Source organism: Miscanthus floridulus, chromosome 6 (assembly GCF_019320115.1).
Source record: "Miscanthus floridulus cultivar M001 chromosome 6, ASM1932011v1, whole genome shotgun sequence".
In the NCBI taxonomy this organism is placed as follows: Eukaryota; Viridiplantae; Streptophyta; class Magnoliopsida; order Poales; family Poaceae; genus Miscanthus; species Miscanthus floridulus.
Window position 1 is genome coordinate 143,010,050 of NC_089585.1, and position 17,677 is coordinate 143,027,726.

The 17,677-nt window shown below is 45.4% G+C and overlaps 1 protein-coding gene, 1 non-coding gene and 2 pseudogenes across 10 annotated transcripts in view; 3 read left to right on the forward strand and 1 right to left on the reverse strand.

The window, feature by feature from the left end:
• The first annotated feature begins 281 nt into the window (after positions 1-281).
• On the forward strand, positions 282-390 carry LOC136462078 (small nucleolar RNA Z279/snoR105/snoR108). The gene has a single exon (XR_010760599.1). It is a non-coding gene; the product is annotated as a small nucleolar RNA Z279/snoR105/snoR108 (small nucleolar RNA).
• A 2,087-nt stretch (positions 391-2,477) lies between these two features.
• On the reverse strand, positions 2,478-7,326 carry LOC136461406 (carotenoid cleavage dioxygenase 8 homolog A, chloroplastic-like; annotated as a pseudogene).
• Positions 7,327-7,693: 367 nt separating this feature from the next.
• On the forward strand, positions 7,694-10,421 carry LOC136461407 (uncharacterized; annotated as a pseudogene).
• A 2,882-nt stretch (positions 10,422-13,303) lies between these two features.
• Positions 13,304-17,677, forward strand: part of LOC136457212 (putative disease resistance protein RGA4) — a 40,707-nt gene continuing 36,333 nt past the window's right edge. For 4 of the 9 annotated variants that reach the window (XR_010759692.1, XR_010759698.1, XR_010759699.1 and 1 more), the window contains exons 1-7: positions 13,304-13,615; positions 13,770-13,852; positions 15,162-15,272; positions 15,525-15,789; positions 15,880-16,108; positions 16,197-16,347; positions 16,449-16,637. Coding sequence is in view for 1 of the 9 variants with exons in the window: in XM_066457269.1 (XP_066313366.1) it covers positions 13,811-13,852; positions 15,162-15,272; positions 15,525-15,789; positions 15,880-16,108; positions 16,197-16,347; positions 16,449-16,637 (987 nt within the window). In the remaining 8 variants the exon portion in view is untranslated. Of the gene's footprint in view, positions 13,616-13,769; positions 13,853-13,997; positions 14,441-15,152; positions 15,273-15,343; positions 15,396-15,524; positions 15,790-15,879; positions 16,109-16,196; positions 16,348-16,448; positions 16,638-17,677 lie in introns of those variants that run through there. The other 5 variants (XR_010759696.1, XR_010759694.1, XR_010759693.1 and 2 more) reach the window with 5 other exon arrangements.

Sequence of the window (17,677 nt, forward strand, 5' to 3'; positions counted from 1 at the left end):
GTGGTAGTAGGCGAGGACGAAGGTCGGTCTCGAGCGTGGCGCCCGGGAGGCCAACCGAGCCCGCCACCACACTTAACGGGCCCGGCCCAGCTCGCTCTGACGAAACTTAAGGTTTCCAAGCCCAATCAGCGGTTGATCACTCTCGTTACCATGGGAGCAACTGATGAAGGGAAGTCGTTTTAGTCCCACATCGGCAGCGAAACAGACGAGGCCAGCTGGTAAGTGCGATAAAAGAGTGAGCGGGTGCGCTGTTCAGAAGCATGATCCTTCAGGCAGCTAAAGGGAAATGATGAGTGGTAAAATCTTGCGTTTTGAATTGCGAGAGGGGTGCCTGCCCCAAATAAGCCTGTTACGACAACAGGGCACTCACACTGTTTACCATCTGATCCCGAAAACTAAAACAAATTAAATGTAAAAAAACAAGTACTTTATCTAAGTCATTCTTAGAGAGTCAAAAACATCTAAGACCAAATTTAAAAAATAAAATAATAATATTTATAAGTATTATTAGATTTTTATTAATTATATTTTTATAGTATATCAATCTTTGTAATTCTTTCTATAATTTTATGTAATTCTTTCTATAATTTTAGACAAACCAAGATTGTTTATAATTTGGGATGGAGAGAGTATTATGTTATTTTTTACAGAATGTGTAGTTAGAATGAAAAGCCTGAAGATTATTGATTGTGTTAGAATGAATAGCCTGGAAATCCTAAATGTCTAGGCTGTATCGATCCAAGATTTGTATTGCCTCATTACCGCACTCTATGATCCGTGAAGTTGAAGGTGAATCTAGTAGCAGTATCGACCAGATTCAGCATGCACATATATATACCCTAATGAGTTGTACCTAAGCTGCCTTAATAACATTATGAAGTCCGTCAAAGAGGTCAAGACCATAAAGTTGATACAAAAACAGGGGATCGGTAATTTAAAAGTGGAGTAGAGAAGATCCACGGTCCATGTAGGACGTGGAAGTGTTGGGAGAGCTTGTGCCTCCAAGAACCTTACAGGAATTTAATATGAAAGGTTACACTAGCGTGGACTTGCCAGCCTGCTTTATGAATACCACACTTTTATCTCTCTCTGCTTACCAAGGATTGAGTTCTGGGATGCGTAAATGCAACAACCTACCATCACTGGGTCAGTTACACATGATAGAAATGGATAGCATTATGAGAATTTAAGTATATTTTTGTGGTGGTGATGAGCCTTTCGTCTACTAGAGAAATTTCACTTATACCGTATAGAAAACCTAGAATCGTGGAACACAATGTACCCTACGATGAGGATGGTGTGAAGGAATTCATGTGTCCCTAATCTTGAGGAACTGTTAATATGTACAAGTTGAGACTCAGACCATGGCCACCTAGAACTAAGGTATGGGATGTAGTGAACAACCATAATGTATTAAAATCATGGGGAAGATGGACTGGTCTTTCTACTTCTGCTCTATTGTACCAACTGATATGAGGCCTTGGAAACACACTTAGGTTTTTCCTTTAACAATTTTTCCGTGAGCACCAAGAAACCATTATTTGGAGGATTTTTGCAAAACCTCAATTTGAGAGAGGGATTTCGAAATTCTCATGCAAGCTTCGATCTTTTTGGCTTTACCTCTTTGGGATAGTTTTAAAATGGGTTTGTCTAGTTATGTGCCATGTTTCATAATTTTTGGACCTCATTTGAATCAATTTTGATTTTTTTCTTAGAGAGGTCTTTTGAGCCCAAGACGGTTTCAAAAGCAGCTCAAGCTGTTGTTTTTTCAACTTGCTCCGATTGAGCTTATTTTTTTGCTAGAGAAGTTCTCTAGGTTGTTACATATTTTAAAATTTGTAGAGGTGGTTTGACCGTGTACAGTCTTGCTTACTTTGATTTCCATTGCTTTCACACCCTTTCATCCTAAGATTATAAGTTCTGTATGTCTGCTGTGACTAACTACTAGGTATTAGCTAGGGATGTGTCAAAGGTTCGTGTGTGGTATTGGGATATAGCTCGCTCTCTCGTCTACTTGGCGAGAAAATATGCAGACCCTCCTCTGGTCACTGCTTCCGGTCCGTCAATCATATCCCACTAAAAAGCATATCGATCACAATGGACCGTAACTAGAACACTAATAGACTAGGGTATTACATCATATCTACAAAGTGGATTTCAGCATTTGCTTTTTTTTAGAGAATGGAATTGTTAAAGCTTCAAACGTCTTCAAATAAGACTCATCCATCTACAATCATTACAACCACCACTCTGCTATGCAACAAAAACTATTTTTAACATTAAAGATCAATACAAAACCTAAAAAACCATCCACGGGAGGAAAGGGAAAAAAAAACTGTACAGCTCTTTTTTCTAAGCTGACATGCCAACGCCAACCAACAATCCTAGCATTTGCTTGCGAATACATGTAGATATACTGATGTAACTGATAGGTGATGCTTCAATATTGATCTGATCTGAGGGGCAATACGACGTTCTCATATCTTTTCTGGAATCCTGCAGCCGTGGAAACCGAATGGTAGGCCATAGAGGAACCGTACTCGAGCAATTTCTTGGAAAGTCATCCCGTCCAGCAGCAGCGCATACCCTTCACCTTCCATCGTACTTACAATAGATATGACGACCCCTGCATACATGCATTCTTATGGTTACATAAAAATCATCATCTTAACACACACATTTTCAGCAATATATGTAATTCAACTTAATTACCATCATCTTCAGCAGTTCCTCCTGGCCTCGCCACAAAGAGTGGCTCTGATGGCACAGAGGCCACCTCGATCGTGCCACATCTTGGCTCCTTTCTCCACTAGGTCGATCTTGGTGAGCGAGTTGAAAAAACTGCAAGGCCGTTGCGCGCCGCAGGCGTAAACATAACGGTGCTGCTTACCCTGATAGGCTGGATTGATGGAAGACAACTCCACTCCCCGGCCATGCACCTCAGGGTCCAGCACAGTTTCCAGCTCGCCAAAGGCGGTTCCGTCCAGGGGTATCCTGATCCAGGCCACCCTGCACAAGATCGATGCACACGGTAGTACGATCATATCACTGCCGCCATATCATCATCTAAGAAAATATAATTCCTTAATAACCTCGCATCAGGGAATGCATCACTGTAAATTCCAGGCGATCTTAGTCTATGGAGTTCGAATTCTTTGATGATAGAAGGATCAGCATAGTACTCGCAGCAGTCAGCGATGATGGCATGTGTCTTGTCGCCATCTTCGCCTTTCTCTTCATATGCGTTAATGAAGTGCAATGTCATGAAGGGAGGTACCTCCACGCTCGCCACCTACATGGTACAACATCAAGATCAATGACGGTGTTTTTGGTATAACAACACCATATCGGGAAAGAAATTAAATCTTAAAACGTACTTACCGCCTTTCCGGTGTGTCTGCATATGACGTGCATGTAGCTCCCGGACTCGGGCAGCCAGTCGAAGATATACAAAGGCGTCAGCTCAGACATGAGAACGCCGGCAACGGAATACCGCAGCGGCATCTCCGGCACGACGACGCAGTTCTCCGTGACGGCGAACGAATGCACCCATCCCGGCGTGAGCCCTCCCTGGCAGCGCACCCTCCCGATCACTTTCGGTAGTGTTTGGTTTAGAGTCAGGGACATCCTAAGTGGGATATCCCACCTCGAAATGATGTTTGGTTCTGAGTCAGGTAGAGCCAGGGACGTCCCACTAGAGAATATGCTCTCTAGATTCTATGACTCACATCCCTCTTTTTTGGAGGGACAAAGTCGTCCCACAAAAAACAAGACCATCTTACTTCACCTCGTCTCTGAACCAAACGCTACCTTTCTCTCGTTGCTCTCGGCCGCCATCCTGACGACGCGGTGGCCACGCCCGAACATGTCCGGGAGCAGCGTCAGGAGCTCGGTCCCTGTCACAACCGGGTGCGTGGACTGCAACAAGGCCCATAGCCTATCCGCTTAGCGAAACTTGCCGATCGTCTCGAGAGTCTCCGGGTCTACCAGCACGGAGCCCTTGGTGGCCTCGGTGAGGCACAGCACCCCGCCGTCCCCCAGAGGCAGCACGAAGATGTTGGCATTGTCGGACAGCGCTCTGCCGCTGCCGAGGTCGATGGCGTTGCGGACATGGTCGAGCAGGCTCCCAGCCTCGGGCGGACTCATGGGGGCACGGCTGGGAGAACTCGCGCAGGAGAGGCCGGCCATGTGCCCTAGCGGCTTTATACGCCTCGGACTCTACTTGACGATGTGCGCTGGTGGTGCGGCCGTGCAGGATGGAGGTGCGCACAAGTGTGGCGTACCCATCGAATATGTGGTGGCAGTAAGGATGAAAACGGTCGAACTCGGTCGAAAAACTTCTCAACCGTTTTCTACTTTTACATTTGAAATACGAAAGCGGACAAGCCGGACACGAAAACGAACACGAACTTACGTAATATCTAGAATTTCGGAAACGAACCAATTCGAGCGGAATTATGTCGAACACGGTCGGTATGCGAAAATTCAATACGACCAGCAGCACTAAAAGCAGACTCGGATGCTACTGTTGACACTTAGCAATTCTTTGTGCAAATCTAACTAATTTATTTCCATGTGTACATCTCCCATGTGTACCTAGCAATTCTTGAGCGCTACAGTAGCTGACGTGTGGGGCCAGTCAATGATCAGGGCTGACTTGCACTATGCCATACACCGATCTGTGCACTCGCCCTATGTCCCTTGGTTCCATGTGGACCGGGTGTATGGAGGTAGGAGGATGGGAGCGAGCCACTGTCGTGCGGGGCCCACGGGGCGATATGGCGAGCCCTCATTGGCCAAGGCGATGTGGCCGGCTCCCTCGGATTTCATCGCCTGGCGGTCCGTCGTCATCTCCCCACCGTGCGGTCAACAAAGGAAGAAACAGAGAGGAGCGATAGAGAGAGAGGGAGAGAGGGAAGGAGAGACAGTGAGCCGGGCGAGGCGGAGAGAGAGCGTCTGGCGTCGGTGCTGGTGGCGGCGGCAGAGGGCGTCCTCAGCTTCTCGCGCAACAAGAGCAGAGAGACGGAGGGAGTTGGGCGCCGGTGGAGTCTGCTCTCGGCGGCGCTGGGTGGAAAGCAAGGCAGGGCAGGGCAGCGGCAGCGCGCGGTGCAGGGGTAAGGGGAGCGGGTGGCGATGGCGTGGCGCTCCGGTAGCGGGCAGCGCGGCAACGACGGGTGGAAGCAGAGGCAGGGGAAGAGGAAGGGCGAGCTCCCGGTGGTGCGCTACGAGGCGGCGGCAGCGGCGAGCTCCCGAGGGTGACCTTCGCTTGCTGGACCAAATTCGGTTTGAACCGAATTTAGAATACGGAAGACTCCGAATAAAATGTAGAAAACTAGAAATCGGTCGAACAAAGCCTAAACCGAATTCGATCCGATTTCGAATTTAGTATTCCGTATTTCGAATTTAGTATTCCGTATTTTGTCCGAAAATACGAATTCGTTCGGCTCAAATGTAGAAAACGATGCGATTCGGTTCGGGATATTTCTTTTCCGTTTTCATCCTTAGGTGGGAGGAGTAGTCGCCGACGTCCCACACACCTGGCCCGTTCCTTAGATACGTGCCATTCTGTAGTACAACCACATTTAACCACGTGTTATCGATAATTCATTTGTATATATATATATATACACGTGTATATGTTGATACATTTTGTAAAAAGATAAACTTTATGAAATCTAAAGCAGTTACGTAAAGCCAAAGTGAAGAAATAATTTAGAACGGAAGAAGTAGGTACCAGACAAATAGGGAGGTCTCCTTCCACGGCCAAGTTGCCTTCCCAAGTTTCTTGCCGGGCGTTTGTCCAAGCAATGCGCTGTGCGGCAATCTGCGATGGCCTTCACGCAACAACCGTTACTCCGACTTTGACATTGCCATGCTGATACTGGCAACGTTGGTGTTGGTGTGTCCTGACTGTGAGGTGGAGAAGAATAATGGTCTGGCTGCAGCGCATAGCGTGTTGTTGTGTGCACCCATGCATTCCTTTTCCGCTCTTATGTTGGACGATTTCCCTCCTCTCTTGCGTGCAATGGAGCTGCTATTTGTAGACCGAATTGTTGCTGTGGCATTATTTTGCAAACAATATTGTGTTTGGACCGTACTAGTTTCTCCGTTGTATCGTATCCTATGCCCGTTGCATTTGTGTCCTCCAATGGTTATAGGGAACAAAGAGAATCGCATCTCCATGATTTAGCTGAAACGAGCAACTAGTGTATAAAACCCAGGCCACTAGTTGCTGGAGAATCACATAATCTGATTTTCTCATATTTGTTATTTATTTTTTGTGACAGACACATGGAGGCTCAGATGTCGGTGACCACGTTGCAGAATCCATGCTTTTGATTTTTGTAGCTTAATGAACCACGTTGCAGAATCCATTCTTTACTAAAATAAAACAGTAACTTAGAACTTAATTGCCAAGTTAAATAGCAACTTGTAGATCTCAATAATGTTAATAGGGCCTAACCACTACTAGAGAGAGAATTTTAGGAGGCAATGATTTTAGAGGCGGGTCGACACCCAACTATATCTGTAAACTATTTTATATAATTCCAAAATCAGAAAAAGTTGCAAAAATCATTTTTTTAACCTTAGGAGAAGCCCACTGGGCAAGCCCTGTCATCGCAAGTCACAAAAGTGGCACTTTTTTCCACACGAAATATGTGCGTGGCTAGGTTTCATGTTAGCAAATATTGTAGAACATTTGAGATTCTCAACTGTCGGTGCAGGAATTTGATCGATGCGCAGGACACACTCGGGTCCGATCGATTTTGGAATCTTAGGTGTGCCAGCCAATTTGATATGACAAGAGAGAAATAGTCAGTAGATTAGGTTGGAACATGTCGGATGTTAACCAGACAGTCCATGAGGTCACCGCCTACGGAGACGATGGAGTGCGGCAAGCAGCCGATGGCTGATGGCTGTTTGATATATTAAAATAAGGGAAATTTTGCTATTGGACATGCCAAATGACGCGTCTTTGCTGGCGGACACTGCGTTTTTCATCTTTTGCCGTGAGACACTCTGGTTTTTGGAAATACTGCCAGTGGGCACCGCAACCCAGTTGCACCCGGTTTTGGAGAGAGAAAACTTCGTTTTGGACATCGGGTGCCCCTGAACCATACTTGGCGCCGTCCCAACCTGGTCTGGTTCGACCCACTTAAAACGGCCGGCCCGCACCCGACTCCGTCGTTAGGGTTCCAGGCTTTCCCCAATCCCGCTGCCGCCGCTCACTCCCAATCGCGCCGCCACCCACTCGTCTCCACTGCTCGTCGCGCCGCCGTCCACCCAGTGCCCGCCGTCGCTGACAGATCGAGCCTCGGCCGTCATCCGCCATGGGGGGTTGAGGATCTATAGTTCCCCCGCGCCCCGAAGATGAAGTCCCCCAGCTCGAAGAACGGGCAGTGCCCTAGGTCTCTGCCTAGGGTTCCTCAATTCAAATGGCTAGTGAAAGGGTGAGTCTTTTGAATCCCTACTATTTGTAGATGAATGCCTACGGATGTGGTAGAATGCTTGCGGTTTTGAAATCGTTTAGTTTGGTTGTTATCCTTTGTGTTGATTTAGGATGGATCCGACTTCCGCGTGTAGACTGGCGATTAGCGTACCTGCATATGTAGAGCAAAGAGCAGATGTGCTCGATGATTATCATGTAACTGCTAATTACATTCGTGTGGTAGACAAGGATAAATTCTCTTGGATGGGGTTTCTTGGGTGCCTTGGTGAGGAGATAGTCCATGGGGTCGACCAAGAATTGCAGGTCACCTTCTTTGACAAAACCAAGGATGAGACAGTGCGCATAGATTCTGATTCTGCTCTGTTACATGCATTTGATGTGTATTGGGACAGTAGGAAGGTGCCACTGACTGTACATGTTGTTGACACTGGTCCTCGTTTGCTAAAGTCTTCTCAGTCTGTTATTATCACTCAGGAGAGTCAGGTTAATTGTCAGCCAATAGCTATGATCTTCAGTGATGAACTTGTACTGCCTAATCTAGTAGCTGATGACAATGGTGAAGCTGTTGATCTTAATGATGATGGTAATTGTGAGGCTGATGCTAATGGTGATGAGGGTCTTAATCTTGATAATGATGGTGAAGATGATGATGCTATTGCTGAAGAAGAAGAAGATATTGCTGAAGATGACTGGGGAGAGGCTGATGAAGTGGAGTATGTAGGAGTAGATGATGAGAATGAGAAGTACAAGGATGGGGTCAATGATGATGGTGATGCTGACCCAGCTTACTATCCTGACAATGACCCAGAAGATGATGACCCATTAGTTGTGGACGATGGGAGGGACTGTGACGGTGTTGTTCATGTCACTGACATAGATAACCCTAAGATAGGTCTTGGTGTTACTTTTGAAGATGGTTTCTGCTTTAAGAGATGTATTAGACAATATGCTGTGCTTAATGAAGTTGAACTTGTAGTTCCATATAGTGCGTCACGGAGGTACCGAGCATATTGTAAGGCCCAGAGATGTCCGTGGAGGATTCATGCATCTCAGTTACCTGATGGCAAGACATGGCAGGTATGTGAGCTTTGTAATGCTTCATTTAGTTTAATTTAATTATCAATTGTTGTGTGATAACCGTTGGTTGATGGCTGCAGATTAAGAAGCTACCACACAAGCATAATTGTGCCAGCACAAGCAAATTCCAGAACAACTGTATGGCTAACAATCACTGGGTGAAGGACAGAGTTATAAACTGGCTTAGGGAAGATCCAACTATTGGAGCTAAAGATTTGAAGCAGAAGTTGGAGGAGAATTTTTGTGTACAGCTGAGCTACTACGTGGTTTGGGACGGCAAGCAAATGGCCTTAGATGAGATCATGGGTGGCTGGGAAGATAGCTTTGTACATGTGTTTTCTTGGAAAAGGGAGATTGAGAAGAGGAGTCCTGGCAGTGTTGTAGAGATTGAGTGGGAGATTGTAGATGAGAAGAGAAGATTCAGTAGGATGTTTGTAGCACTAAAGCCATGCATAGATGGCTTCCTGCAAGGTTGCAGACCTTATTTAGGAATTGATTCCACAATTTTGACAGCAAAGTGGAAGGGACAGTTAGCATCAGCTGTAGGGATAGATGGCCACAACTGGATGTTCCCAGTGGCCTATGGAGTATTTGGCAGTGAGACTAAGGAGAATTGGGAATGGTTCATGAAGATGCTGCACAAGGCTATTGGTTCCCCAAATGGTCTTGTTATTTCAACTGATGCAGGTATGTTGCATTCATTGTGCTCTTGTTTTTCAATTGAGTGTTGTATGTTCCCCACCTGACATTGTTTCCATGCTTACTAACTGTAGGCAAAGGAATAGACAAGGCTGTTATCAAAGTTTTCAGTAATGGGGTGGAGCACAGAGAATGCATGAGGCATTTAGTCAAGAATTTCCAGAAGAGGTTTAGGGGAGAAGTGTTTGAGAGGAACTTATGGCCTGCATCAAGGTGCTATAGACAGACAACCCATGATAGGCACTGGAATGAGATGGACAAGGCATGCCCCAAGGCAACTAGGTGGCTGCAGGACAATCACAAGCAGCTATGGGCAAGGTGTAAGTTTAGCATAGCAAGCAAATGTGACTATGTCACAAACAACATAGCAGAGACTTTCAACAGTTGGATCAGGGAAGAGAAGTCATTACCTATTGTAGAGCTAATGGACAAGATAAGGCAGTTGATCATGGAGAGATTTTGCACCAGGATGCAACTGCTGTCCAAGTTTTCTGCCTTCAAGATTCTGCCAGCTGTCATGAAGGAGCTGCACAACAAAAGTAGAAATCTGAAGTACAACATTCACAAGAGTGGCTCAATGGTTGGTGAAGTTGGAGGAGTCAACAAGGACCTGGTCCCTTAGAGGTTCATTGTTGATCTAGACAAGAGAGAGTGCACCTGTAGAGGTTGGCAATTAACTGGTCTGCCATGTGTTCATGCCCTAGCTTTCATTGGCACCAGAAGGGTAGACTTAGAGGACTATGTTGACCACTACTATTCTGTAGACATGTTCAAAGCAGCCTATGCAACTCCAGTGCCTCCAATGCCAAGCAAGGATGAATGGGAAAAGCTGAACCTTGGCTTCAACCTCCTTCCACCTAAATGCAACAGAGCAGCAGGAAGGCCAAGGAAGAGAAGGATAGTTGGAGTTGAAGAAGGTGGCTCCAGCAGCAAGGGCAGGAGAAGGTGTAAAAGGTGTGGTGGATTTGGACACCTACAGAAAACCTGCAATGAAACTGTTACAGACCCTGATGCACCACCACCTGCACCTCCAAAGAAGAAGAGAAGGACTTATAAGCCAAAGGTTGTTGAGATCATAGAAACAACAGAAGAGCCAGCCAAGAAGAAGAGAAAGGCCTCCACCAAGGGGAAACAAACTAGCAAGAAGAAGACAACTCCAACTGAGCCTACACCTCCTGAGCAATCAGTGCAGTAAGTGATCCATTTCTTGCCAGCACTGTTCTTAATCTAAAGCCAAGTGCAGTAAGTGTAAGTTGATAACATGGTCACATCTGCCATCTTACAGGGTTCCAAGATCCCCAGTCACTAGGAGGCAGGCCAAACAGCAAGCTGGAGGTAGCCTAGGGGCACAGACTAGGAGTCAGAGCCCAAACGCCTGCACTAGGAGCAAGAGGGGAGGGGCCTGATGCCTGCACTGGGAACATCAAGACAGAAGCAACCTTTTGAGCCACCTGTGCTTTTGGTGTGCTTTTGTGTGGTTCTATGAACTTGCTATTGTAATCTGTGTGCTTTTGAGCCTGGATATTGTTGGTGTGAACCTGGTATTGTAATCTGGTAATGTAGTGAACTTGGCTATTGCTGGTGTCAACTTGATATTGCCATCTGGTATGATGTTCCATAATTAATGATCTGGTATGCCTATGTTTGTCATGCTAAAATTAAGTCAGCTGTTAAGTTGAAGGTAGTGATGCTGCAATTTTAACTTTACAACTAAAAAAGGGAACAAATCAAGTTGAAGTTACTCCATTCAAACTGCATTTCATTCATATTTCACAAACATTACAAATCATACTTCATGCTTGCTTGTACAATACCATGCACAAAGCAAGAAAGCAAACAACACCTACAAACACACTGGCCCCAACCATCATCCTAACAACTAATTGCTCTCCAGCTATTCTAGCCACAACAGTGCTCTGAGCAACTACAACATTGTTCAAGTTCAACAGAGAATTCTCCAGAGCCTTCAACGCAGCCATCACTGCTGCACCATCCATGCCATCTCCAGCGCTCTCTGGTTTCCACATGAAGAAGTTGCAGGTACCGTTGCCCTATTTCACAGCGAAAGCCAAATCAATAGGATGAACCCTACATCCGATTTCAAAACGCCCAAATGTAGCAAGAACAAAATCAAGAAAACTCACCCAGTCACGATTCCTGCAAGTGTAGAACGGCTTGTCTGGATTTTTTGTGGTTCTCGACGTCCGCTCCACGACCGTCGCCGTGTGGCAGAAAGGGCACAGCGCCTGCCCCTCTCTCGCTCCACGCGACCCAGTCGACGAAGAAGCGCCAGATCCTGTAGCCATCTTCTATAGGCCCGCTCTCCTATCGACGACGCCCGCCAACCTACGCCGCGCCGGCACCCCCGCCCGACCGGCCGCCGTAGCCTATGCCACCGCCGCCTCTGCGGTGAAGAGGGGGAACGAGGAGCAGTGGAGACGAGCAGTGGAGACGAGTCGGGTGCGGGCCGGCCGTTTTAAGTGGGTCGAACCAGACCAGGTTGGGACGGCGCCAAGTATGGTTCAGGGGCACCCGATGTCCAAAACGAAGTTTTCTCTCTCCAAAACCGGGTGCAACTGGGTTGCGGTGCCCACTGGCAGTATTTCCAAAAACCAGAGTGTTTCACGGCAAAAGATGAAAAACGCAGTGTCCGCCAGCAAAGACGCGTCATTTGGCATGTCCAATAGCAAAATTTCCCTTAAAATAAAGTAAAACAAATACTATCGACTGGTGAGCCAATGTAAGTGGCGAATATTTATGTATGAAAAAAGACAAAACTTTATTCAAATGAGCTGATACAATGACAAGAGTATGAAAACATAAGCCGTCGGCTGTGAACCACAAGATTATAATGTAAATAATATCATACTTTATTACAAAGAAATCCATAAACCGACAAGATCTAATCTAGCGTCACCACCAATCAGATCAGATGGATACAGCGTTGGTAGCAGGACGTTAAATCAAAGCTTGCAAGTCGATAGATCTAATTATAATAAAATACAATACTAAAATACACTATGTAAACTAGCATTAACATAGGATCAGCCAGTGTAACAAGATGACATCATACGATCAGCAAGACGACAAATCTATGCGATATGAGCCGGTGAATCTTAACCGTAGTTGGATAAATTGTGATTTTATTAATCTTAGTAAGAGATCATGATATGCAACCTTACTAACAATAATATAGTCGATAACTTTGAATAATACCAAAACTAGCAAGAGGTCAAGAGACACAGCCTTACAAGATTAGATACAAATCGAACTCCTCATTTATTGTAAACTGCTTTATAACCAATCTAAATTCTTTTATGTTAGGGTACACAATATCAATGTCCAATTGTCCATACAAGGCTCGTTTAGGTTATAGACTAAGATTCTCTCCCCTAAAATATGATCCTGGATGGCAGCCCCTAGCTGTGTCAATCTCCTCAGCAGTGGCATTCCTATTTTTCAGACCCATTTTTCCTCTCTGTCCATGCCGATTGTTCATGGAGATCGATGTTGCGTGTGCCGCAGGTTACCAGCAAGGAATGGTGTGCGGTCACGAGAGGTTAGACGAAAGCTAGAGGAAGGAGAAGAAGAGAGGTAGAGGGTGATGCGTATGGTCCCCATGTCAGAGAGATGGAGAAAGGGAGTGGCGGCATGGGCCTAATAGTGTCCAGAGCTTACAAAATGATGTACTCCCTTCATCTTATAAAAAGAGTCACTATAAGTTCCGTGTCAGTCAAAGCTCATTAAGTTTGACTGAGTCTATAGAAAATATTAGCAATATTTATATCTCTAAATAAATTTATTATAAAAATATAGTTAACGATCTATCTAATAATACTAATTATGTATCATAAAATATTAGTATTGATTTTATATATGTAATCAAAATTAATCTTTTTTGACTTCTCGGAAGATTAGAATGAATCTTTTTATGGGACGGAGCGAGTTCGTATGCTCAACCAATTATAATAGCGTCGTTCCAACACGGAGGGAGTATTGCGTCGTTCCAACACGGAGGGAGTATCTCGTATGCTCAACGAATTATAATAGCGCGTTCCAAACACCCCCCCACCCACCCACACCCACCGCCCTCCGTCCTCCGTGGCGGCGCAGTGGTGCCGTCCGGCCTCCCCATCAGCCCACCGCCCTAGCCCCTCAAGACCTCGCCTCCTCCTCGGATCCCGCCGCCTCGGCTCGCCGGCTCTTGGACGGCAGGCGCCGTAGATCTGCCCGCCTCTGCTGTCTGCTGGGTGCTCGGCGCTGCATCGCAGCAGGAGCGGTTCCAGCCGGGCAGCATCGCAGCAGGGCCGCTAGTGAATGAGGACCGCCTACAAGTCTGCGCACTGTACTCTGCTCATCCTCTCGCCCACCGGGGAGCTCTCCGTGCAGGTCATATGCTTGTTTGGTTGCTTCTTTCTCCATCTCTTACTATTTCTTCCTATCATTTTATAAGATGCTTTTGTAGATCCATGCATGTGGTGGGTGGTTCCGTGGTTGCTACTTGCTAGCTTGCTAACACTATTTGTTCTGTTTTGTGTTGCAGATTCATGAAGAGGTTATAAAATTTCATACCAAACTGGTGTTATGGTAGTTGTAGCTTTTGGAGAAGCGCGAGTTACTAATCAGGTATTCTTCTTTATTTCTGTCAAGTTTTGAATACATCTAGGCGACTAATTTGACATGGATAATTGCATTGATGGACTAGCTGTAGGCTTGATTTAATAACAAAATTAGTTTTGTGTAAGTTGTTTGCCTGGCATAGATTTCTGACCCAGTATAGCAATTACCAGATAGATAACAATACAATATTTACATAGTACAATGTATGCAATTTTATAGCCCCCTCTTGGCCCAGTTCTGGATCTGCCACCAGGGACACCGTGCCACTTCTAGGTATGGAGGTCCTGGTCCTCATCCTTGTTGATCGGAGCGAGAAAGCTAGTGTGCAGTCAAGATCCCTAGCAACCGTCGCGGAGTAGGTGGCGGTGAGCATGTGGAGAACAAGCAAGAGGCACGGCAACGTGGGACGTGTACGCCTCGGTCATGTGCGACTTCTCCGCGTGTCCGCCACTACCCGTCACGACAAAAAGATGCCATGATGAGACCCATGAAGATACGATCGTGTCGCTCGCTATGTGAAGCCAAAGGAGCAGGAGGCTGACTCTCGAGCGAGTACGAGAGAGAGAGATCGATGACGAGGAGGGAGCGAGACAGGTAAGAGGGAGTGAATTAGGTCACCTACAAACTAAGGAAAAAACTACATACCAAAAACATACACAAATTCTATCTTGATGTGCAATGAGTTTTTCTAAGTATTTGACTTCTACCCTAGGTTCAAACCTATCAACTACTGACCACACTGCGATGTTTATACCGACATATTGAAAAGCTTATGTTTTCCAGTTGTCTTTATTGGAGCCTTCGCAAGGGCCAAATTCCCGGTCAGGTAACTCGTGGATAGCTTACATGCCTTTCCCACACGCAAGTGGGTCTCCGCCAAGTGTCTCCCGGACCGCTCCACTTTGTCTCCACTAAGAAAAATTTGGCCAAAACGTCGAGGGCCTCTTGTCCCTCATCCATCGCCGGTGGCCATACCACATACGCGGTTAGAGGGTCTTGGAAGACTTACAAGTACCGACTTGTACAGTTCTTGGTGCGCGCAAGCACTGTTAGCACGGAGGTATACAAACCTCACTAAACTACAGGTTAACACCTAAAGCAGGGGCTAAAGTGACCCCTATCTAATCTATAAGCACCAATCCTAGCCAACCGCATAATCTTCTCTTAAACACATGTGGTGGCTAGAGCACTAAAGATTGAGTCTCAACTCTTTTTTTTTGTACTAGCACAAATCTGACTCCTCTTTTTGTGAAAAATACAACATGTGTTTCAATTCTCACCAGGGATCTTTAATTTATACTGACAGATATTTTAGGAAAAATCTATGGAACTAGAGGATCTACCATATAAATTCTTACAAGAAATTACGTATGGTTTCTCCGAGGAGCGGAAACTTGGTGAAGGAGCATTCGGAGTGGTTTACAAGGTAAGATTTGGGAATGCTTGATTTTCATTAACTGATATATTCTCAACAAGTCTAACCTACACACTGTGTAGTGCTGTGGAACAATATGGAGTTAGTGCAATGTCGACAACAAACTCGGATGTGGTAATACTGTCTAACAACAAAAAAACAAAGCCAACGCCTGCATTTCCTACTTCAAAAATATAATATAACAAGTAGCACCTAGAAAAAGGGGTCAACCTATACTAAGTACTAACAACCTATATTTGGCAGGGAGTGACTAAAACCGGAGAGGATGTTGCTGTGAAGAAACTGAAGCTTCATTGTGACAATCTAGACTACAAGGACTTCCAAAATGAGCTCAATAACCTTAGGATTCTTGAGCATCAGAACATTGTACAGGTTCTTGGCTATTGTTACGAAATACAGCAAAAACCTTATACCATACCAGATGGAAGTAAAGTGTTTGTTGATGAGCCATTTATAGCGTTGTGCTTTGAGTATATGCACAATGGAAGCCTTCAAAAGCATCTTTCTGGTAGGCTGCTGCTCCATTTGCAGTATGTCTCGGAAGAATGTTTCTTTTATATTTGCATTTGATGAAGAATCTTTTTGTTTACTATTGCAGCTGAGTTTAATGGCCTTGATTGGGACACGCGTTTCAAAATAGTCCAGGGGACTTGTGAGGGTGTGAGGTATATTCATGAGGAGCTGCAAGCACCTATCTACCACTTGGACCTAAAACCTGACAACATATTACTAGATAAGGATATGGTGCCAAAGATTGCAGATTTTGGTTTGTCCAGGATCTTTCATGAAGAACCAACACGGATCACAAACAGACCTTATGGAACACCGTAAGTTGAATGCCTCAAGTGAATATATACCTTTTCTAATCCAACAAAACACGTGCTTTACAAATTTCATTGTTTTTATGCAATGCAGTGGGTATCAACCACCAGAATACATTGATAGAGGTGAAATCTCAGGAAAATTTGACATATTCAGCTTGGGTGTCGTAATAATAAGGATAGTGTCAGGACCTGAGAGCTACCCCAAATGTCTATACATGCCTTCAGATGAGTTTATTGATCAAGTGAGAAATAATATACTTATTAACATGAAAATATTTTAATCTAATACTGTGTCATTTTACATCAGAAAAGTATCAGCAAGCTTGACTGGTTGATTTATTAGGTACAAAAAAACTGGAGAAAAAGGTTGCAAGCAACAAGCAGTAGTGATTCTTTGCTTGGAGCATATTGCCACCAAGTAGTGACATGCACTCAGATAGCATTGAATTGCTTGGACAATGATAGTAAAAAAAGACCCGATATTGTGAGTATTACAGAGAAACTGAATGAGATTGAAACTGACATTGTCAAGGTAATTAATTAATATCATTTGTAAAGGCATAAATGGATAGCTAGGTCAGGAATCAACTTTACTACATGTGCAATCATGTGATCAGTTCACTTATCATGTGTTTGGTTGGAGGGATTAAGTGGGATCGGTTGGGGCGAGGTCATTTTTTTAGGCTTATGGTTACAACTTACAAGACAATCCGGGATGGGATTATCCCACCATGGAATATTCCGCGCATATCCGGGAACAGGCAAAATTTCCAAATCGAGGGGACGGAGACAGCCTACTTGAATCACACACGCTCGCAAGCAAAGCGAACGTGTTTGCGCACAGGTTTAATTCCTCCAGCAAGCATGGGTAGGTGCTGCATCGCAGATGTGGGGCACAGGCGAGGTCACGGAGCCAGGATGGCGATTTGAACGGAATGAGCCAGGATGGCGATTTGAATGGAATGCAAGGTCATGATAGGAAGAAAGAACGAGGTGGGTGGCTGGAATCTCAGTGGCAGCACCTCGACTCATTCATCTTACATTGACTTTGTGGTGGAGCGAGGACAGTGGATGAGCACATTAGGAAGATGGGACATTTACATTGCATGTAGGGAGTAGTGTAGCCGGCGAGCGTGTGAGTGGGTGGCAGTGGTGCCCACTATGTGTGGGAGCAACATGGCTGGTGAGTGTGTGAGGGGGGAGAGGTAGCATCAGCATGTGAGTGCGCATGGGGAGCCAGTGGTAGTGGGCCGCGGCACAAGTGAGCTCATGACACACTAGTGTGGGTGAAGGAGAAGGAAGACGACAGGGGATGGAGATAAAATATGGGGTAGGCCCCACGCATCAGGTGCCTCGCATAAATCCAATCCCTTCAACCAAAAAAAAAGAGGATGGACTCATCTCTTCAACCAAATAAGAGACGGGATGATGCCATACCAAAAATCAGGGGTGAGACTATCCCATCCTTATACTATCTCCAAACGAAACACAAGCTCACTTCTGTTATGTGGGGGCACACATATCAGCGCCGTAGGCGCTCTCAGATAGAAGAAAGGAAAGAACAGAAAAGGA